At 39.8% G+C, this 23,792-nt stretch overlaps 1 protein-coding gene across 1 annotated transcript; it reads right to left on the reverse strand.

The window, feature by feature from the left end:
* Positions 1–7,398: 7,398 nt before the first annotated feature.
* lyplal1 (lysophospholipase like 1) lies at positions 7,399–16,276 on the reverse strand. The gene is made up of 5 exons (XM_037273593.1): positions 16,173–16,276; positions 15,712–15,811; positions 14,354–14,523; positions 11,651–11,766; positions 7,399–9,784 (listed from the first exon to the last, which is right to left on the reverse strand). The coding sequence occupies exons 1-5, from the start codon at positions 16,255–16,257 to the stop codon at positions 9,548–9,550; spliced, it is 708 nt and encodes a 235-aa protein (XP_037129488.1). The 5' UTR covers positions 16,258–16,276; the 3' UTR covers positions 7,399–9,547.
* Positions 16,277–23,792: the final 7,516 nt, after the last annotated feature.

The following is a 23,792-nucleotide window of genomic DNA, read 5'->3' on the forward strand; positions in this document are numbered from 1 at the left end:
TAAACTTATTTGAAGTCATGATTACTTTTGTTACTAGTATTGCAGAAAAATGTACACGCATGTATAAAGGAATCTCAAGTCTGAATCGTCATGAAGGAATCCGTGAATGCAGTGATTTACTTAATATCATATGGTAGCTATGTATCCCATGAGGGGAATTAAATTTTTAAGTGCATTTGGAATATAACAGCTAAAATTCCAAGATTGACCTTTGACCTACGTTTTTATGGATACCATATTGCTTCCCTGAAGCTCTTATTGTTACAAAAGGTCTGTTGTTAATCAAAGATTTGTCAGTGTTCTGAAAAGGCGAGTTAGAGGTAGTAAAAATATATTTTTTAATCATAATAGAATGTCGCCCTCTGCTGGTCACATGGCTTGCAATTTTACCGGCGCATGATAAAGTGGACGCAAATGGGTAGTACAGACTTGCAACTATTTGCAGTGCGTCCAATCAGACGACTTTTTGTATGACAAGTGTATTTTTATCATTTTAATTTCAATTTTTACTCCCACATCTATAAAGAAATATTGAGAGTAACTCGATTATTCTTGCAACGACTCTTCATTGGTGTTAAAATCAGAGTATCTTTATTTTTCTAACACTCTCGACAAAATAATGTAAGACTCGTGATTCCCAAACACAGCTCGAAATTCTCAAATTTCACTTAATTGAACAGAAAAATATTTACCACTAACAGCGCTGTCTCACCAAAATCTTTAAATTCTTTCAAAATTACCACAAAAATGTTAACGAAATATATCAAGATCTTTTAATTTTCGTATACTGTATAAACATTTTGTGACATTTCAATTGGGCGGTGTGCTGTGACATTTTTCTAACGTAAAATATGTTCCTTAATTCCCTGCAATTGCTGCTGATGCATTGCTAGTGTCAGATTGACTCCCACAATTAAATATATCATAGAATATCATAACTCCAAGTACAAAATAAAATTCATATTGTTATAAAACATTCACAGCATTCACAAAATGTATGTGCTATTTTCAACACCACTACAGCCCCAGAAATAAGTACAGCCATAAAAATGAGTACACCCAAAAAGTATTTCTTAGCACCGTTCCTATTTTTTTCACCGCAGTGAGAACTAACTGTTTGAACTGAAGGGGGGAATTTTAGGAACAGCTCCTGAACCGGTTTGTTCTCTGTTGGTTCTAAAAGGCACTGATCCTCCTCAGTTGTTGGCACTATAAGGCCCATACTCACAAGATCCTCCTTGGTCTCTATAAGGACCGCTTCGGCAGGATTGTTCTCAGTTGCTGTCTCTACAAGGCCCTTATCCAGAAGATCAATATAAGACTCCATAGTGGGTGGCTCTGTAGGGCCCATATCAACAGGACCTTCCTCAGTCTCTATTAGACCCATGTCAAATGGAACCTCCTCAGTTTCTACATGAGCAGGATCCTTCTCAGTCACTATCCTCATAAGGATCTTATCGAGATGATCCTCTGCGGTTGTCTTTACCAGAAGGCCCTCATCAACGGGATCATCCTCAGTTCTTGGTAGTAGAGTGACCGCATCAACAGAATCCTCCTCAATTCCTTTCACAAGAAGCCCCTCATCAACAGGATCCTCCTCGGTTTCTGTCTCTAGAAGGCCCTCATCAACGTCATCCTTAGTTCTTGGCTGTAGAAGGACCGCATCAACAGAATCCTCCTCGGTTCCTGTCACAAGAAGGCCCTCATCAACAGGACCCTCCTCAGAATCTTCCTCAGCTCCTTCCACAAGAAGGCCCACATCGACAGGACCCTCCTCAGTTGTTGGATGTTGAAGAACCCCATCAACAGAATCTTCCTTGGTCTCTGTCACTAGCGAGGCCCTATTAACAAGATCCTCTTCACTTTCTGTCTCTACATGGCCCTTGTCAACAGGATCACCCTTGGGTCGTGCGTCCAAAAGGCCTGGATCAACAGAATCTTCCTCAGTTTTAGTGTCTCGAAGGACCTCATCAACAGAATTGTCCTCAGTTTCTCTCTCTAGATGTCCCTCCTTAACAGAATCCTTTTGAGTTCTTGCCTCAAGTACCATATCAAAATGATGTTCCTCAGTTTCTGTCACCAGAAGCCCATCATCAACAGGATCTTTCTCAGTTCTTAGTTCTCCAAGGAACCAGTTGGCCGAAGCTTCTGCTGTCTTTCCCCAAACTGCAGCAAATGATTTTTTCATGATTATTTGCCTGAGCTGGTCATCAAGATGAATATTAGTTTCCCTCAACCTGATCGCGAGATGGTTCATTTCTGTGATCTCATGTCGATAAAGTTGTTCCCTCATTTGCTCGTCTTCACAGTAGTGTTGATATTGTTTTTCATCACTGGGGAACTCGGGGTGGAGAATTGCGATCTTCAGATTGCAAAACTGTTGCTCTCGAAGAGTTGTATAGTCTTCCAGCTGCTCTGCAACAATTTTGTTCTGTTCATAAATCCCATGTAATTTATTTCTGAACCTTTCATTTTCTTTCCAGGCTTTTTCCGTAATAGGCTCACTATGCTGCAAACAACTTGTTAGGTTATGGTGTTCTTCCTTCTCAGTCTTTGCTTCCAACAGTCCGTCAAGAGTTTCCCCTTCGTATGCTTTCTCAGAAAAACATATTTCTTCATGAATGCTGTTTGCCAATGTAGCATTTTGAGTATTTATGTCTTCAGCAACTTCTGGTTGGTCAGCTATTTCTTCACTGTGGAACGTTTTCATGCATGCGTTCTTTTGTTTCTGTTGATTTTGAAAAGATTGACTTGCTTCAAGCTCTTCTCTCAAGAAATTATTGAATTGCTCATGGCCATTCAGCTTGTTGCACAGCCAAGTCCCCCACCTCTTCTTTTCATTTCTTCCGAGAATGTTTTCTTGTGCTACCGATGTCTCATTTTGTTTGTCTATCCTTACGCCGTGCGTTTCAACATCAGCCAGCACATCTGGGAATGTATTTTTATCATCAAGACTGCACTTTCGTCCGAGAAGTTCATGTTGTGTCCTTAATTGCTCCTCTATTTCCATCCTCTCACACCGGCATGTAAACATCGCCACTTCATTCCTCAAGGACTTAATCTTATCCATGAGACTGTTCTTAGTTCCTTCCAGAACTTTAACATGTGCCTTCAAGTCTTCGTTCTCCGTCTCCATCTTCAAACTCGGAAATTCAAGCCTAAGATTGAAGAGTCGATTCTGTTCAGTCAGAGCGTCATGTTGAGGATCTTTAATTTGTTCTTGAAAGTTTTTGTCTTCGGTGTGCAGCTTCAGTTCAAACTCGGCGCTATCAACAGGCTCGGCTACGTGCGCTTTCTTCAAGAGACACTCGTTACATTTTTTGGTGACAAGTAACTCCTCCATCTGCTCCAGCTGACTTTGAAGATCACGTATTATTTGCCTCAAACTGATAATCAGGGTATTTAGCTCCTCTGTGACTTCTCGTTGATAAGCTATCTCCCTATTTTGCTTTTCTATCAAATCTTCTTTACTGTAGAGGAGAAACTGAACTTGCTCACTGTTAAGTTCCTGATCTTTTAAAGCTGTTCTTAGGTGTGCAATCTGTTGACACTGTTGACTTTGAATGGATTTGTTTTTTTCCAGCTCATCTCTTATCATCTCATTCTGTTTCTTTAAAAATGAATTATTTTCATCAAGGTCAAGCAATTTGTTGGTCAAATTTCTATTTTCCACGAATCCATTCTTTATGAGAATTTCAGCTTCATCAATACGTCTTATTAAATCATCTTGATCTTGAAGCATGGACCTAACTGTCTGCAACTCTGTTCTCAGACGATGAATCTCTGTTTGATTTTTGTCGCTCTGAGTTTCAATTTGATATAAATCCGAAATTAAATTGTCTGTACTTTCATTTATGATGATGACATTTTTTCTCAAAACTTTTGCTACCGCACAAAGGTTTTCATTTTGTCTCCCAATCCTCACACTCTGATTCTGCAGACGTGCCAGTGCATGATGGAAAAATTCATTATCCTTCATAAGACGGTCCTCGTTTTCTTGAAAATACTTGACTTGAGCCTTCAACTGTCCGTTCTCTGTATCCATCTTCAATTTCTGGCATTCCAGCAGTGCTTCATTGAGGAATCGGTATTGCTCATCAAGAACATTCCTGATTTGTTCCAGAACTTGAAGTTGTGCCCTCAAGTCGTCTTTCTCTTTTTCCATCTTCCTACCATGTAATTCAAGACAGGGTAGCTCTTTACTGAGAAACCTATTCTTGTTTTTAGTTGATATGGCCTTGTCTCCTTGGCTTAGAACGTGTTTGCCCACAACTCTTTCCATTGTGGTTCAGTCTCAATGTTCTTGCTTAATCCAAGATTTATAACTTGTCCTTTTGCTGTTTCCCATCTTCAAACTGTCCAAGACCCAAACAGCAGAGAATCCAAAACAAATTACATAACTGCGCATAGCATTCTAAATCGACCTGCAATGCGACAAGGCATAGTTTAAAGATGGTATATTTTGTCTTTATGACATCATCAGAGAAAAATATGACTTTGGTGTATGGTGTCATCAAACTGACAAGTGAAACAAATACCGTGCCTACTATTGCTTCATGGTATTTGGAAAATAGGATTTTACTTCGAGAGCATTTTCTACTTTTGAAATACTCAAAGCGCTTCTGATGATGCATCACCAGCAACCGGGTGTTTGGTATTTTGTTCAAGAACACATTAACATGGTCACAAGGGCTTATGCTTGGATTGACAACCTCTGGGTTGGGAGTTGACCACTCCACTTTCTGAGACTGTTCACTGCTCAAGTTAGCCAGGTGTTCAATGTAAGACTAACTCTAAAACTACAACAGCCACAACTCTGGATCGAAACTTATGACGCAGGTCTACAATGATGTATCAACTGGACAAATGTAGTGACGACAAGTCCTCAGACGTGTATCATTTGACCACAAGGTTGATATCTGTGATTTGTCGTGTGACAAACTACGCAGTAATACCACACTCGTCTATCGTCAGTGGGAATGAACTGCCATCGTCTTTCATGGTTTGTGGCAAACACCAGAAGCAACCAGTGATGCTGTCACACATCTCTCCAAATAAAGACAGAATGACTTCGACATGTTCTCCAATGGCATATGCGGTATGAAATGATGCTATTATTCAGTCAAAGCGTCATGACAGGCTTCGGTAGGGATAAGTCACCATTCTGTGGTTGGAGAGAGTCTAGCCACTCACAGTACCTCGGAGGCAGACAGACAGACTATTGTGGGTCAAACCACCCACCCTGTTATTCTCTTTGTTCCGTTACCACTTTGGTCAAAACCAAAAACATCTCTTAATATGAAGTGGCTTGCTTTTCTATGTTTGTCTTGAGTAAGGCTTAAAAGTGGCCCACTATAAAGGCAGGGCGTGTGCCTGTGTAGGATTGTCACCACAATGGAAGAATGGGTCACTGACCTGCTCTTCCCATTCTGTCTCATAAAAGAAAAAAAATTTGGGTTTTGGTTGAAATAAACAGGGGATTTTTTTTAATGGGCGGTGGGAGAGACAGAACGTCATGGCAAGAGCATTGTCACCCAACCTTTATAGAGCCAAGGCGGATTTCTATTATAAAAATCATCACTAAACAAAGAAGAATAGATGTATAGTGGAATAATGATGATCTGGTTTACCCCCAAGTGTAGCATACTGTATAATCGGCACAAAGTTAAAGTAATGTTTAGAAAAGACCCCTTTTTATTGGCTGCTGGACTGGGACAGGAGTTAAAATGATGGCGGGTGTAAATGAGGAGGAGCTCCGTCTTGGGACTCTCGAAGCACAGAGGAGCCACTGTCTCATGGCAAGAGAAAGTTAGAATAATATATATGTTGGATGTGAGCCCACTCTTGGGGTCTACTCACGGTAGTTGTTTGAACGTCAAAGAAGCTACAGTGTCTCCCTCCAAAAGGTCGAAATTGAATCAGTGTGATAGTCGAGGGGAGCGATTGGAAACAATAAGATGGATCAAATTCGATTTTCTCCAGTGATAAGGTTCCATGCTTTCACTGTCAGGCAGCCGCCATTTGTGAATTGGAAAAGAGGAGGAGCGGAAAAATTGCTTGCGGTACTTCATGATTTAATCATGTTAATAGGACAAAATTTCAACGTGATCCCTCTTCAAAATAAGCAAGGCTGGGGAGGGGCATATTGTGATTGGAGGGGTTAGTGTTTATCCTGCACGGGGTCTTTGCTCACTGCTCCATCAAGGTTTTTTCTGGCAACAGTGATCCAAACCCTCTCAAATAAGGGCTCACACGGTTCAAGGAATTGAGAGAGTTTCTGTCACCCTGAGTACTTTAGCAGCCAAGCCCCCAAAACAGAATAGAAAAACATGGCAGCCCCCGCAGGTCCTCAAGTCAGTGGGCTTCCTTCCCTCAGTGAATGCTAGCAGCTGCTTTTCCAATCACAGGGAACTCTATCAGTCGCCAATTGTGGTCACGCAGCAGACACACACATCAGTTCAAACAATATCTCGTACTGGTGTGTGTCCGACATGATAAAACATAATAAATGGAAACAAATGTAGTTTTGATGCATTATTACGTGTTCTGAGTTGTTGGTAAACACTCACTATAGATCCAGCTTAAACAATGTCGGAGGAAAATAGTCTGAGGCGACACAAGAGGCGAGATAAAGGTTTAGGTGTAAGACCAAGGACTTCTCCTTTTCAAAACATTGCATTTTTTATGGTTGTCCCACGGTGGAACAACGTGCCTGTTTAGAGTTCATGTCTTACTGCATAATCCACTTTTTTCATTAAACTGATACATTTCCTTAACATTTTCCGGGACAATTTGCCGGTAAATTTCCTAATTCAGTTTCAACAATGATGTTGAGTCAACCTGAACCAGATGCAGAAAGACAGGCCCACATCGTGAAAATACAACTGCCATGTTTCCCAGATGGTATAAGGTTCTCTTTCAGGATTGTTTTTGCTGAAAGAACTTTTTAATATGACAGCATATGAACATATGCAAAGTTTGTTAAATCTGAATAGCAACTTGCAAAGTGTACCCATAGAGATGTGGAGTGTGTTATACACCACCAGTTAACTCAATTCTAGACTGAAAACCGTGTCCAAACTTATGACTGGTATTATAGTAGTACAGTGTTACCTTAAACGCTGAACACATTCCAATATGAGATGCTTGAATTTTTCCCATAGCCTATAGGAAAACCTTTTCATTATTTCCTATGGGCCATAGGAAATAATGAAAACCAAGTGTATCAGTTCCAGGGTTAAACTCACGATCATAAAAACTTTTAACTGTTTAAGAATTTTTAACGTAACATTCTTAATGACCCTGCGATTGGCTGGCAACCGGTTCAGGGTGTCCCCCACCTACTGCCCGTTTTGCACTTGAGAACAAATATAAATCGAAAATGCAAAGAATGCTAAACACATTTAGCATGTTTATTCAATGGAGCTTAAATCCAATAAACAGAGAAAGTTTTAAAGCCTTGTTAACATTGCGATGCTGTCTATAAATGCGTATCCTCTGGCAAGAGGAAAAGGGTCAATTGAATTACATTGGTTGTGATGAGCTAAGCTAAAGCGCTGCCTTAATGATTTGTGTATGGCACGATTGCCCCAGAGACTGCAAAGGGGGGGTTGATGAGGTATAATTTTAGGAAAGGGGCGTAGAGCTGGAGGACGGCCAGGATCGAGGCTTCTACTGGTGCTGCCTCAGGGTCAATCAGCTCAAATGTTTCAAATGTTGAAGCTCTTCATCTGATACGTTTTGGAATTACAGGAAAAAAAAAAACGTACAAGCGAGAAGCTTTCTTTGAACATCAGGGTGGTCTAGTAGTCATCATTCTAACTTGTCTGGCTCCCTGCATCTGCCAACTTATTATGAGGAATTTCTCCAGAGTCTTCTGCTGCTGCAAATTGTGACAGCTTTCTGACTGGAAAATGGTAGATAACTGAAGGCAAGCAGAAGTATGCCAGAAAGAAAAAAATGCATTAATATTGTTCCTAATCAGTTTGTATCAGACAACCTGTGTGTGAGATTGAACAGCAGTCACTGCTCATGAGACCCAATTATTTGTATACAAGCAATTAAAAAGTCAATCCATTGATTTGCTGTCACGCTTGTCGTCAACAATTTTACAATCTCCAGACAATTGACTGGCAACTAGTGAAGGTGTTTCCCATTTCTTGTCATGTCATCTGGAATATACTAACTCAATAGTGCTGAAGTTCGTAGGATTTGGTATGGCTCACAATTTCGAAGACATTTTCAGAATTTCAGGCTTGTTGCTGTCTCAACTCCATTTGATTGTGGCATTGGCTGAAAAATGCCCAGAATATTATTTCTAAAAGTTTACTTTTGATCCAACATTACCAACAGAACATGTTACGCTGTGCATAACAAGCAGTTAGCATGCGCCAGTATGCTATCATTTCAAGGTCATCATCCCATCAATTAATAATCTTAACTGAGGGGGTGCAGTCAGATGAGCAATCTGGAATCTGTCAGCACCTTAACTCCCTCGGTCGGGAATTCCTCTTAATCTTGGCCACTTTGGAGCAGTTCCATGTGGAAAGTACTGAGCAGTGGAAACTGGCACAAAAAAACTCTCTACAGTCCACAAGATGTCCGGATTTGCATTCCTTCCTTGTGACACAAAAGCAAGGGAGAACACCATAATTTGACGAAGAGGGGATGCACTTTTGGCTCAGGGAGGTGGTGTGAGTGATGCAAAAAGAAGCTGACAAACTTGGGAAGTTCGGAGGGAACGAATATGACATGATAAGTAATAGAAAGAGTTTTTCCCCTCCTTTATTTTGGCTGTAAAACAAAAAAAAAATTAACAAGATGTCAACAAAAGTTTATTGGCTTCGACTTTTTTTTAAGAAAGGGAAGATGTTAAGAATTCAATTCTTCTCTAACTTTTTTTTTTTTTAATGATAATTTCTTTATGACTTGGTAACCTTGAATCCCTTGACCTCGGGGGCAGGACAGAAGGCATATAAGAGACGATTGAGGCGGCATCGTGTGGGATGATGATGAGGTCGGCCAGAGGGGGGTATGTGTTTGTGGGGAGCTTCTCAACAGTAGCATTCTTTCACACTCGCTGGAAGTAATCAGGGACTGGGGCAAGAGTGCAAAACTGAGCTCCTTGTGTTTGTTCTAGCTGTACCTCCCTTATACACTTCTTCACGTGCAAAAGCCCCATTTGCTCATGTAGCCACGCTGACAACATCCTTCTCCTGCCTTCATTCACTTCCCTCGTCCGTTCATCCACTCCAAATCACCTGAACATAGTTGCCTGATCCAAGTGCAAGTGATATTTATAATTTTATCCAATGGAAGTCAACTGGACAACAAAGGAGAGGAGAATATATTAACTGATGTGGAAAGACAAATTTGCTGATGAGGCACTTTTTCTTACTAGGATGAGTAACCTTTTCAAGAGATGAAAGATCTAAAGTCCAGAATACAATTATTTTTTAAACGTCATTATCAATACGAGAAAAACCACAATGCTAGGTGCACAAATATTTATTGCTAACATTTGATGCAATGAGAAGATAACTGGGGGTCAGGATGTGCTAGGTGGAAGTTTTTGGAGAATCCACGCCTTCAGCAGCTCCATTTCAGGCAGGGAGAGTTGGTGGTAAAGACCAGGTAGGGAGTGGAAAGTGGTTTTCATCCCTGCCTTCTGCAGCAACATTGATGTGTCATCTCCCCACTGATGAGGCACCAGCTCATCACTTGCCCCATGGCACTGGAGCAACTCAGGGAGGGAGTGTTCCGCTCTGACCCGCTCATCTACTGCCTTCATTGCACAGAAATTCACAAACTGAGAGCCAGTGCGGTGTGATTGTTCAAAGGTGATCACAAATATGGCGGTTTAACTGTGCTGGAGTTTAATGTGGGCTCCCGCAACGCCTTTCATAAATCATTTCATATTCCGCGACATTCGGCAAAAAAACAAAAAAATCTAACCTTTTGACCGTAACACGAAAGATACTGAGGAATAATATCCAGATGGCGAGCAACCTACGGAAGTATAGATTTACTGGCGCCACCAATACTAAGCCCAATACATCCTCGGACCGGAGTGCTTCCAGGTGTCCTGTCGATGCCCTCCCCCACAGGGGCCCAGCAAAATGCTTCTTTCAAAACTCAGGTCTGAAATTGTCATTGTGCTGGAGGTGGCTTTCATTTTCACAAGTGATCCAATTGAACATATTTAAGTCACTCTGTAGATTAATTTGTCTTGTGTTGCGAGCAATAGTTGGAGTTATGACCCACCGGCGCACTGCAACACATGTACACAGACCATACAACAATACTTCAAGCAAATATTCTTTACCGTCAGCAAAAAGCAACTTCTTTTACTGCAGCCTAGTGAGTCACTTATTTGTTCAACTCTTATTATGAACGTATTTTTATACTGCCCCCTGGTGGACAAAGCATGCACACCAGTAGAAGCCAGATATCAATGAGCATTGTCATAAAAAAATATGATGCACAAACTGTTATATGCTTTACATTCTATCCAAAGATGTTAAGACGATGTTTTAAAATATGTTTCTTATTAAAAAGATGGTGTTGTTGGAGCTACTCGATTAATTGTATTTCCAGTCATTTCCATGGGGAAAATGTATTTAGGATACGAGTGATTGGAGTGACAAGCATGTTCAAGAAACAGATCAAACTCATAAATCAAGCCACTATAGTATCTGGACTTCTTTGGTGAATGTTCATACGGTCTTCATTCGTTAAATTAGAGACACTTTTCTTTTTTTTCGGTTTTATTAAAAGAAAAGTTCCTCTAATATCTGGATTTCTGCATACATTTGTTAGAATATATATTGTACTTTGTATAATAGGTTTTGACGCACATAAACTCTAAGTATAATAGGAAGTATGGCACCATATTTTTATGAAATACTAATGGCTAAGAAAGGATGTCGTAAATCCCAGTTGGATATGACTGGAGAAGGCCTCAATTGAATCCACCTGTGCTGGAGCTTTATTATGTTTTAAAGTACCTATAAAGACTCAGTCTAAGTCTTTGAGTTAAAGTCTTCAAAATATTTTACACACAGTAGAGAATACTGTAGTGGACTGTATTGTTTTGGCCTTATCAAACTTTCATTTCCGTGGTAAGGTTTACCCCATTTGTGAAAAGTAAGGTCATCGCACAACATATTCATAGAGAACAAATTTGTCTTCTTTGACGAGTTATTCAGAAAACTGTGTATTCTCTGGTATTGATTTAATTAGAGCCAACTCGGACTGTTTCCTATTGCGTACACTTCACATGGCTCCAAGATGAATTTTTTTTATGTAAAACTGATATGAAACAAATCGTGAGCGGAACTCATATGCTGCCTAATTCAGACAAATTGACTGGTGTGGAAATTCCTCGAAAAAATATGGGAAGCAGACTTGGGTGAATGTATCAGAACCAGTTTCTTTGTATTATGAAGATGGCAAATACTCTAATTTTCTTTCTAAATGGAAGGACTTCCTCCCACCAATAAGCAATAGATCAGGTGTTGGAATATTATTCAAAGATCTTGACTCGACTAGGCTACGTGGTAACCATTTCAATAATGAATCGGAAACATGGCAGCGAGTAATCTGGCAACTTGATAATCATTGTAACTTTGTGTATATGGATGTGTTGTACCTGAAAAGCAACGGAGTCTTTATTGAGGAAGCTGGAGAGTGCATACACCCCAGCAATATCAGGGTGGTGGCGACATGCCAAGTGGAGTGCCAAAGCGCCACCCATGGAGAAGCCCCCTTTTATTTGGAAAGACAAAGAGAAATAAAAAATGAATAAAAAAAACAGCTGCAGTTCTGTGATTATTTCCCACATATCAGAACAAGGGATGCACCCATGACATACTACACGTTTACCCAAGGCAACTTAAGGCTCAACTTAAAGCTTTTTTTTTCCAGGAAAAAAGAAACAAATCGTAAGTTCCACATCATCAACTTTTTGGTCCTGTAATAAGCCGTCTAAATCTGGCTTTAATCTTTCACATCTGAGCACATCTGGGTCTGAGTGTGCACGGATCCAAAATCACGTCTGAAGAAAAAAGGATGAGGGAAATGTAAAGAATGCAAACGTGGACTTCTGAATAAACTGATCTGTGCAAATGAAAGTGATCATTGGGTACAATTGTGCATAAAAATAATAAAGTGCACTTAGCAGGTTCAGATAATGGAGAATATTTATTCAAAGACTGCAGACATTTCTAAGCAGCAATGCTTAGAAAACAACAACACTTCACCTTTTTACCATGGAAATGGAAAGTGAATTGAACAAATTGCTTGTGCAAAATATGTTGTACTTTATAATTTGGTGAGGCCAGTCAAATTTTCCACACTAAAAAAAACTCCCTTTTTCTTCAACCTCCCGGAAAGCAAATTGATCAAACTTCTTGTCCAAAACACATTCTGCTTCATAATCAGTGAGGCCACTCAAGTCCTCCCACATAAAGCTCTTTCAACTAGGGATGTCCTATACCACTTTTTTAGACCGATACCAGTACAAGTACTCAATTCTCGAGTAGTCACAGATACCAATAACAAGTACCAATCCCACTAATAATTTCGTTTCATAAAGTTTCCCCGCCAAAAAAACTGACAGATAACTTTAAAAAAAAAAAGACTTACATATCCCAATATAGCATTTGTCCTTAAAATGCACGGAATTAATGGAAATGTGCAAAAAATACTTTCTTTTTTCTGTACAAAACACAATTAAAATAATTTAAATGAATAATTATTTTAAATTCTGTAAAGTGCTTTGTTGCAGAGACAGCTGTTGTAAAAGCAGAATATAAATACAGGTTGTATTGTATTGTATTACATTGCATTGTATCATACAAAGAACTGAATACATAAACAAATAATTCAGTAGCCCAAAATAGTCTCAATCAAAAGTCCCGCAAAAAGTGCGGGCACACTATACGTGCAAGGGTTTTGTGCAATCCCAGAATTGGGTGCGGAAAAACACCTGACACCACTTCTTCTGACCCCGCTGACACTGACATACAAATCAAACTCTCCCACTGTGGGTCAGGCCACATAGTTGCGGCAATATTTCACAAGATTTCCCCCGCAAAAATGGTTTCCATAGAAAGTATCTACAGCTTGTCTCCAAGCCAAGGAAGAGCACTTTGGGTACTCAGGGCTGCAATTCTAAAGAACAGCCAAGTGAATCCACTCAGTATTTATAGTTAATGACAAAATGTTATGATTTAAGAAAGTATTCCAGCACTTTCCCATGAGCATATGCTTTTTCACTTATAGTACTTGGGAATAGAGTTCGTGAGCTTTTCTGGACCTTAACAATACGTCTTTCACACAGTTCTCTCAATCCCCCACCCTCCCCTCGCAGTACCACCTTCATAGCTTCACGACTTGAACGTTAACCCTTTCCCCACGGCTCTCGGTAGTTTCTCCTTTCATAGGGGACCGGCAATCAGTGAAATTAAAACACTTGATGGCCTCCCATATGTTTCCTGTGGGAACTCTTACCTTACTCCAGTCATAATATTTATAGTACTTCACTCGACTCATTGTATTTCACAGTGATTTAGATGGACTTGATAAGAGGAATATTTGAAGCAAAAAGCTTTTTGGGGGGGGGGGGGGGGGGGGTTGGGGGTGGTGCAGAGAAATATCTTTACAAACGTTTCATTCGCTGTTGGCAGAATATAAAAGGCCCTAGCATAACTTGATGAGTTGCATTCTTGATTTTATATCATGACGGTGGGAGGCAGGGAGTAAGGTTTGCAACTGTGTGCAAGTTTGTGCATGCAAAGGGGAGTGGAATTAGAGGAAAATAGATACTGTGAGAAAGGGAGGGAGTGAACGGGACAGTGTGGTAGTGTTGGGAGTCGACAGATTGCATCACCGCCATCCTGCCAAAGTTAAAAAGAGCTGATATAGAGGATGGGGTTTAAGTCGGTTACTCAAGTGGTTATAAATCACGCTCAATTTATTGACGAAAAAAAGAGCAGCACTTTTTTTTTTTTACTCCATCTTTCTTTGCAAAGCTGAATGAGTATCGTTGACAGTTGCTCCATAATATACTATAAAACAGGTAGTTTAAGTTTGTTAACAAAACTGAAAAATGAAGAACTGGTTTCCCCAAAACTTTAAGGGCCGTGGCATAAACTAAGGAACCGCAAAATTCAGATTTTTTGGTAGTTAAAACTAGATGATTTCTTCCACTGGTTAACATGAGCATTTAATCTGTGTGTATCCTGCCACACTAATCTTGCGAAACAAATGCAAATCACTGCAGTCCCAAGCAATATAAATGTAAGAAATACAAATAATGTAGTATGTATAATAATAGTAAAATAAAACATACCAATGATCATGCGATGTTTGGGAATCCCAGCATTGACTTCCTCCTGAATGATGGAGCCTAAGGTGCTGCACATGGCATCTATAGATTGTAGATTCTCTGGGCTGTCGTACGAGATCTTGTAACGGTCAAACCAAACAGTGGACAGGGCTCCGTTCATAGGTGTGTACGGTCTAATTGGAATTAAGAAAGGGGCCAAAGGTCAGCTCCAATGACAGTCACATGTTAATTGTTGACATCTTAACAGTGGCTCCAGCTAAATGATGCCATGCAAAGGATATTCCCTCATCAACATGTTGTCAGTGTTTCACTATCTGCAGTATTTGTTTGTCTCTTGACATTGTTATTTTTAATAAAAACACACCATTAGATAAGTGGAGAAGAAGCCCAGTCAACCTTTTAACATTCAATCATACTGTGAATTGTCACCTGAGTGGCAAGTATGATGGGCACAAGATCACTTCAAGACTGAGTTAAAGAAAACGACAAGTTATTTTTAAGACCGGTGGAAAATTGTCACTATAGTTGTACGTAAACCAACAAGGTACTGCATTTGTAAATTCTCCTTCGAATTGATTTTAAAAATACACTCTCACATGGCTAGGTCATAATATCCTCATAAACAACCAAGTAAGTAGCAAAGGATTTTCACATCAGCGCCTGCCAATGTTCCTGGTTTTGCTCCAGGCACATGATCAAAACATCAACAGCACGCTCACTCACTCGCTGTGAATTCTCTCGACAATGACCTATTCAGTTCACACATGGACTCAATCGGATCTTACACAGACTTTGTACTAGGAAGCTGGCACGACTGTTTAATATCCACTTTGAACCTGTCTGACTGGTTTCGACGTTTGCACTCTTCCAAACGCCTCCAAGATGACTATTTCAAAGAATACCGTGATGTTGGGCTGCTCGTTTATGAAAAAAAGTTATCAATCATGATTATTTTGCTAATAAGGGAACTCATGATCATTCAAACAATCATTTGTTTGGGCACAAAACGAGGAAATGTTTAAACATGAACAACATATTAAAACATACATTTCTTTGAAACGCCATCATTATGCATGTTCCTTTTGGACCAAACTAAATTTAGAATTTTTTTTAAATTTTGGAATAAAAAAGGTGCAAATGTAAAAATGGAAGCATGCTGTCCTTGTATGAACAAACGTTGCATATGAATGCATATTTATAATTTTTCTTTTTACAATGATGCCAATTATGTAACCGTGGAATGTAATAATTGTAATTGCAATTGAATTTTGATTAATTGCACAACCCTGCAATTAGGACATATTTGGTAAATTGAAAAACAAACAAACAAACAAACAAACAAACAAACAAACAAATCATACCTTGTTGGGGCTGTGGGGTAAATGACTCTGATGTGAGCAAAAGTCAGACCAGGCATCATCACATCTCGAACCCAAGTTCTTAACTCTTGCCCAGTGCCACCTAGTCGTGGAAATTAAGAGCATTGTCATAATCTCTTCAACGCGCTATTATCATTTTAAACATGATGAATTTTAGACGCATGCGCATGGCAAATGCACTGCAATACATTGCGAGAGAACTTTGCACAGTTGTTTCAAGGGCAACTTTATTCCTTAATATTTGCTGCATTATTCACATATCCAGTGTGTACTTTAATTTAACAGACATTCTTAAATGCTGTGTCAAAAATACTACGAGAAAAAGTGAACAAGTCACTGGTTTGTCTTGACAGCCTTGACGTTGAACGACCCGTCTGACAGTTAAAAAGAAAAATGAATGTTAAAGTTCTTGCACAGTTAAGAGTTTCAGGGAGAAAACGCACCTGCACCGTGCAGAAAGATAACCGTAGCGGAATGCTTCCCGGTGGGCGACACCACACACTTTTGAAGCTTCTGCAAAGCAGCCATGACAGCAGTAACGAAATCTCGCGAGAATCTTCTCGTTGCAGGATGGGGAGGATTTTTTTTTTTGCAGAGAATACAGTGATCCCTCGCTACTTCGCGTTTCGTTTATCGCGGCTTCACTACATCGCGGATGGAACAAATTATCCGCGATAAACGAGGGATTACTGTTCTTATAAACACCATGACTTTTTCTCTCTCAAATATAAACACGCAGATTCCAATACAAGGGGAAAACAAAACAAAACAAAACAAAACAAAACAAAACAAAACAAAAGGGGAGGATTGTTCATATAATTTACGGAATCATAAACAATATGTTATGAAACGTAATATTATGAAATATCTCAATTAAACAGTATTGTTTGCCATAGTTTAGGCATGTGAAGTCATGAATCCCAAACTGCTGCTGTTATCTTGATAAATCCAACATGCTTTCCAGCACTGTGTCATACAGTGTGGTGACCTAATGGAATGTCTGGATCTGCATATCAGTTTAAACACATTTGAGCATCTTATCTTGTATAAACCTTGGCCTAGTAAGCTTGAATTCTGGTCATTTTCCTAAGCCATGCACTCACTGGACCACACAAACTTTGTCCCTGCCCTGACCTCCCCTCTAATAATACAATGAGCGGGGGGAAAGTGCTGCTTTAAATGGCCTAAAGCAAATATAGTTACTGTTGCGACTCATTGTGTTGAGATTTGATGATGTCACATTGCTTGTGACCCTATTAATAGAAGACAGACTCTCTCTAGCAGGCCGAACAAACCACGACTGAATTCAAAATAAATGAATCAAATGAATGCATAAATAATCATGTATGTGTATAGATGAGAACCATTTTTCCACCCAGAAACAGTATGTTGATATTTTTAGGATACATTTTAGGTCCTCCCAACAGGGAAGCAAATTAACAGGTTTTTTCCCTTTGTTTTACTCCGGATGCCCTTTCTAACACAATCCACCATTTATTTTTATTTTATTTTTTTGTAATCCAGGCTTGGGGTCGGACGTTGCTGGCTACAGAGGCACTAGCCAGAAATTGAAACCTAAATGCATGAAAGGCAGCATCGCTTCCAAACTTCAGTAAGAGTTCATTTCATTCCTGTTCATTCAAAACAGACAAGATTCTCGTGTTGTAATTATGTGCAGGTCACAAATCGTCCACAGGAATATGTCACTGATAAACTGACATAATCCTAATAACTAAATAATTTTGTGAAGTGCTTAGGAAGAGCTGAAGTTTGGCAGGGAAGTTTCTAGTACAGTATATTGAAAGGTAGCTGAAGCCTTTCCTCCTTGATTTTCTGTTTGAGCACAGATCAGCAAACTCAGGACTGATAAATAGAAGGAGACTGCTTTCAATACTTGGGGCATCAAAATCGAAAGAGTCGTAATTGACTGGTAGGGCTTGGCCGAGGTCCATTTTGTTCCTCTGCTGCTCTACAATGCACATTTTGGCGCCGTGGTACCTGTCTAAAAACTCCACTACACAATGTAAGCACTATTGACCTCGGTATCCTGCCTCAGTCCAAATGTAGTTCGCAGCCTTGGCAGCTTTTTCCAACTTTATGGCTTCACATCAAAGCCCCCCTCCTGCAGCATTGCCAAAGAGCGCCACATAACTCAACCAACATGAAAGTACTCCTGAGTGTAAATTTTTTATGAAGAGGAAAAAAGTAAACATGCAGAACCTTTAATGTAGTAGATAACTGGGTGGTTGGTCAGGGGGTGTTGCAGAGACAATACTGGCACCTCTCTCACAATTTGAATCAGCACAGTCAGCTTTAAGTGGGCTTTTTATTGCGTCTTCAACAATGCCAATAAACTTTTGCTTTGCCTTCATCGTCTCTCACGGTACCACTTCTTCTATTTGAATTCAGCAATTTTTTTTTTGACCAGCATTACAAGAGCAGAAGTTTTGGATTTAGAGGAATGCTTATTGTAGGCCAAAGAATTTTCAGGCAATATCTTTTTATTCTCAGGCCTGACTTTGATGTGCATGCAGATATTATCTTTCTCAAAAATTAAAAGCATACTGTACATGTCAGTCCAAGGGTTAACAGGAACAACATGATACAGGAAGATTTAGTTTGCCCCATGAAACTCTTTAATCCATTCCAAATGCCTAATTGCTGATTATATTAACCTGGTTATGGTCAGCTTTAAGACTAGAGTGATCTGCTTTTTCTCCACTTTTCCCACACAACGTACAGTTAATCTTGTTGGCTGATGGAGAGTCTCACTCATATCAAGCCAGATGTAATGATTTTGTATTATCCTACATTGCAGAAAAAAGATAAGCTGTCTTTTCTATGCTGCAATACTTACCTGGCTAAAGGTATTTTTGGAAACCAAAAGTAAATGAGTAGTCGTGGTTCTGCTTGGGTAGCTCTGGGAAGTGTGAGGCAAATCCCCCCCAACTTTTTTTTTTTGATAAAAAATCACGTGTCATAAATAATAACTACAAAGCAAAGCAAGAAATCCACACCACCTTAAAACAAATGAGATTCAGACCACTGGGTGTCAGTAAAAACATCTTCATGTTGGCTGCTACTTGGCTGAACAGTCACTATCAGAAGTGGTTTCAAACTTGAGAGCAGGGAATGCAAGATGTTTCAGCTCAAGACCCACATTAAAAATAAATTGCTTTCCTCCTCAGAACAGAACATTACAAGTTGTATGCCTATATAGTAAGGGTTCAACAGACCAGGCGACGAGCCAACTTTACGACTCTGCACAATCTTTATGAGGACAATTGCCACAAGTTTGAAAAGAAATCATACCTGCTTGACTATGAAACTGAGCGAACAATGAGGGCAGTAATGCAAAGCTTGATTGCAGCCAAAACATGCAATAATTAGCACCCAACCTCACAAAGTTTGAGAGCATTGTCAAAATAATATCAGGTATAATTTCACGTGTATGGAGGACACAACACTTTAGTATTCGTCAGGCAACAACATTTTTCATCTGAACCGTTCACGTGTCCATTCGGCAGCAATGGGCATTATGAAAGGAAGCAGACAAGTTCCCTTGCCAGATTCCAACTGGACTGGATTAGGACTGAGATGTTCAAGAGAAGGGATACATTTCAAAGAGGACCAGTGGTTATGTGATGGAGAAACATGAGACAGAGAAAAAGGCTTGATGACGGAGTGTACGTTTTATTTTATAGGATTATGTGCTCTTTTTGACAGATGATGAGTTTGTTGCCAAAGCCACACAATGACCAGATCTTTTTTCTTTTTTCAAAGATATCTTTTTTACAGAATAGTCACTTTTGACGTTTGCTATATGAATGAATGTTTCCTCAGATTCATATTCCATGTATAATATATATTTATTGTTTATTTCCACAACTGTTGTTTTACCTGTAAGGCAGAACAAATTGGGACGTGTGTGGCACGGATGTCTTTTAATTAGCATTATTATTATAATTATCATTATTATTGTTTAATACTTTTTGGTCTTGTTTTGTTTCTATTAAGACAGCACAAATTATTCAGAGGCTAGATCCAATATTTCACTTTGACTGTTCAACAATCACTGACCCTTGCCCAGATTTAGAGCACTATTGTTCTCGGCAAAAAGGCTGTGGAACTAAGTGATGATAAGATGCAGGGAGCTTGCATTGCAGGCCGGATGAATATTACTACCGTTAATGTTCCTGGTTCAGGTTCTAACCATCGAGGAAAGGATCTAACAGTCGGGAATGTGTGGGAGTTGACCATCTTATCAAGGGAAAGGACAGAGGAAATATAGCATTGGCATAGGTGGACTCCGTGATTAATGTAATGTCAGCCTTACAGCCACACATCCCACTCTCATACCTCACCCAGGAGAAAATCAGATTTGGCAAAGAAAGAAAAACAAGGTAATGAATAATCTGGTGTGAACAAGGCAGTTAGATGAATCTCAAATCCCCCTTTACTATTTTCCATCTGAAAATGTTTTGAAGACATTCCAGCTCTGTGGAAAATGTGTGGTAAGTGAATAAACAGACACTGATTCAATTCCAGAGTCATATAAGCTTGAACATGATCCTTGGAGGGGCTTGGGAGGGGGATCTGTGGGCCCGGGGCCTATTAGAGGGCTCCTGAGTAGGCTACACTTTTTGGTACACTCAATAAACAGTTTGTTAGGTCGGACGGAGTCTATCTTACCAGTTTAACAAGTGCAACAGGTATTAAGTCTTCTAGTCAGGAGGCAACCTATTTTCCAACTGCTCTTACCACACCTGTTAACACAAATCATATTTTCAAGGAGCACATTGATGAGTTTTCCAGCTTTGAGGCAGCCAGTGAATTTGCCTGTGGTTTCAGCCCATTGTGCTATAAATTTAAATGACTTGGATGGCACTTCCCGACAGGTGTTAGAGAAAATGATGTTTACGCTGTTCAGATATTTTCACACAAGCACCGTGACCAAAGGATATTTTCAGAGTGCCAACGGCTCTTGCGCCGTTTTGACTAACTTGCCAAAACTTGATTTAAGACCGGATTGGTGTAAAATGACTGGTACGGTTGTAAATTCTAGTGCTGCACTCTGTCTTATTTAAAAAAAGGGAGGCAAAAGCTGGATGAATGGAAGATTGTGATTGCCATGAACAACCCTGATCTGAAACTGAGTGGTTCTTTGTGTTCGTAGTTCGTGCATTTGGTACCACTACACCCTCGTTTGATGATCGACTCTGTGGTCCCTGAAGTGAAGACAGAGGCAAAACTGTCCATGCCTTCATCGTTATGGCGGCCATAAGGTGATCTGCAACTCACTTGGATTGCTGCCTGTGGGACCCAAATCTGGATAAGAGGGTAAAAAATGAATGGATGGACGGTTCACACTGGCTTCCTAGTAAACTGGCACATCAGAAGTACTAGAGCAGCTTTTCTTCACCTGCATCTTTCACATTGAAGTGTGATATTACTGTGTTCGAAGTAGCTCTTGTGGCAATCACACATTGAGATAATTAGATGTATGATGATGTCAGTGTGACAACAAATGGCGCTTGGCTGTGAGTCATGGTTGTCAAATTTCATACACCACATAGACACCCACAGCCACGGGTGGCATTACGCCTCTACTTTGTGTGGACATCCCGTGTGGACTAGCCTTGCACACTCCCCACCTCGATCCCATGACCACATTCCTATTGATTGAGAGTCGAGTACACGTGCCAAGTAGGCTATAAGCTTTGGCTTTCAAACTGCACACTCGCACAGCTAAGCTATTTGGCATTCATTATACTCGGCTGATGGCAAATTCATACGCAGTACAGCAAGCTGCAGCAGGAAAGTAAATCAATTATCGCCGACAGACAGACTGACTGACTGACTCACTGATGCAGTGTAGTATAGTTAAAAACATGTAATGCTACATTTGACATAGTTTGGTAAATTGCGTAAACAAGAACACTAATGTCAATTGTCTCCTTGCTGCCTTCTGAAAAAAACCTTATCCTTAAATCACAAATGTTCTTGGACCACATGGACGCATTAGCAATGACAAACGTGTTATTTTCCAAACATCCTAATTAATGGTTATTAAATTGATTTAATGTTTTAGATGGTAGCCAAGACGATTCAGCTTCTTGAAATATTTCAATGCAATTCATTTAACCTCTTCATTTTCTTTGACACATGTTAAAGTCCAAAAACAACACACAGTACTGCGGATAAGTTGATTTCTCCAACCACTCTCAGAGTTAATTTATTTATTCATTACATCATCCAACCATTCTATCAGACCATTACACAGATGATACAACGTATAAAGTAATATCAGACTACTTGAGGGTTGGTATTGTCATCACAAACAGTTTGTGTCCACCTGAGCAAAATACAGTCTCTGTTAATGAACACATCTCCTCTTATGTGAATCCCTTGGGAGGACATTTCAGTAATTGGATCGTATTAGTGCTGATAAACTAAGCGAATCCCCATCACACCATACATAACCGACAAGCTCATGTGTTGCGGTGTCTTGATTTACTACGACTGAAAATGGATGGTTCTAATCACCACAGTATGGGAAAGTGCTTTACAGATCCAGACTGGGGAAAGTACTTTCATTATTGGTGGGAAATGTGTCTGAAAATGGAAATTTCAGGAACATAGTGGGGTGAGTGGGCCACGGTTATCAGATTGCAGAAGAAAATCAAACAGGACTTATCATCCGTGGGTTGCATATCAAACGCTATGGGAAAATGACTAAACTGAGTTCAAAAACCTGGAAAGTATGGTGAGCAGAGCAGGCTTTCCATGTTCGATTGGATTTCATGGTTTTCAACATGCTATGTTCATCACAGGCAAAATGAGAGAAAAAATGAGGGAAAGAGATACAAGTCACTTTTTCCACTCTCTCATTACGTTGACCTCAGCTTGAGTGAACTAGGGGCCTGTAATGTAAAACAAGATTAGAGTAAAACAGCTGGGACGTTAATAATATCTGGGAGGGTTTTTGAGGAGTGAAGGACACCATTGGCTCTGTTCCCTAAAAGTAAATGAATAAATCAATGGGAACATTTTTTTCTGTAAAACTGTGCCATTAATGTCGCACAAAACTTTAGTGGTTGAGTCACCATCATGCACCTTCACTATTTTCAAAGTGTGATGATGACCACAGAACTAGGAACTAAAAGAATGTCTGTCATCCTCCTCAGCATAACACAGCAGTGAAGTAGGGCTATCATAATAAAGTACAAAAACAGACACAAAACTTGTAGATGGCCATATCAGGCAACTTGTGTGGCCCTGTAATGAGCAGTGACGGAGAGGCACAACCCAAATTGACACACTCATATCTGCTCATTTGACAGTTGACTCCTGACTACCATGAGCAGCTAACCTCAGCTCTGGTGTCTGGACTTTGTTTCCTCAGCCTGAACTTGCTTGCTCATTTCATGACAACTAGCGGTCATCTCCTGGCCCAAGGTTGCGTCATATCTGACCGCCATAGTGGAACAGAGATAGCGGTTTAAGGAGCAGTGACTCTATTTCTCACTGAGCAACTTTCATTGTTGACAGCTTGGGTCAATGCATCCTTATTGAGGTTACAATGTTTTTATATATATTATATATATTATTACATATTATACAATTTAATTTCATTAATACTTTTACTGGTGACATTGATAATTACACAGTTCTAAATCAATTTATAGTCACGGGATTTTGAGAATTACATGAAAGTTGAATACCTTTGAGTATTGACAGCTGCCTTTTATTTCTGAAGTGTGGGAAATACAGGGCAGAGGAGATTCTGCTGTAGAGTTTATATTTCTATTTTCCTACTGAGGCAATGTGTAACAAGGAGTACTGTGTGGAAATGGTGTGGGTGGGCCATGGGACAGTGCTTTAACCCCAGGCTAAATCTACTATAAACTTCATGTGCATGAGTTCAAGGATGAGAACATGCAGATTAAGTAACCACTATTCTATGTAGGGTCACTGACCCCGTGCAACCTTAGATCTGTGTGTGCAAAATCTCACTAACGATAATAACTGATCGTAATTAGGAGGAAATCTGGGCTAAAGCA

The sequence above is a fragment of the Syngnathus acus genome, chromosome 16, assembly GCF_901709675.1.
Source record: "Syngnathus acus chromosome 16, fSynAcu1.2, whole genome shotgun sequence".
Classification (NCBI taxonomy): Eukaryota; Metazoa; Chordata; class Actinopteri; order Syngnathiformes; family Syngnathidae; genus Syngnathus; species Syngnathus acus.

What these genes read in the sequence shown, in the direction of transcription:
- lyplal1 (XM_037273593.1), bottom strand. Translation starts at nt 16,257, where the DNA reads ATGGCTGCTTTGCAGAAGCTTCAAAAGTGTGTGGTGTCGCCCACCGGG. An exon ending in TATCTTTCTGCACGGTGCAG is followed by an intron (nt 15,812 to 16,172) that starts GTGCGTTTTCTC and finishes TTCCACGACTAG; the next exon opens with GTGGCACTGGGCAAGAGTTA. An exon ending in TACCCCACAGCCCCAACAAG is followed by an intron (nt 14,524 to 15,711) that starts GTATGATTTGTT and finishes AATTCCAATTAG; the next exon opens with ACCGTACACACCTATGAACG.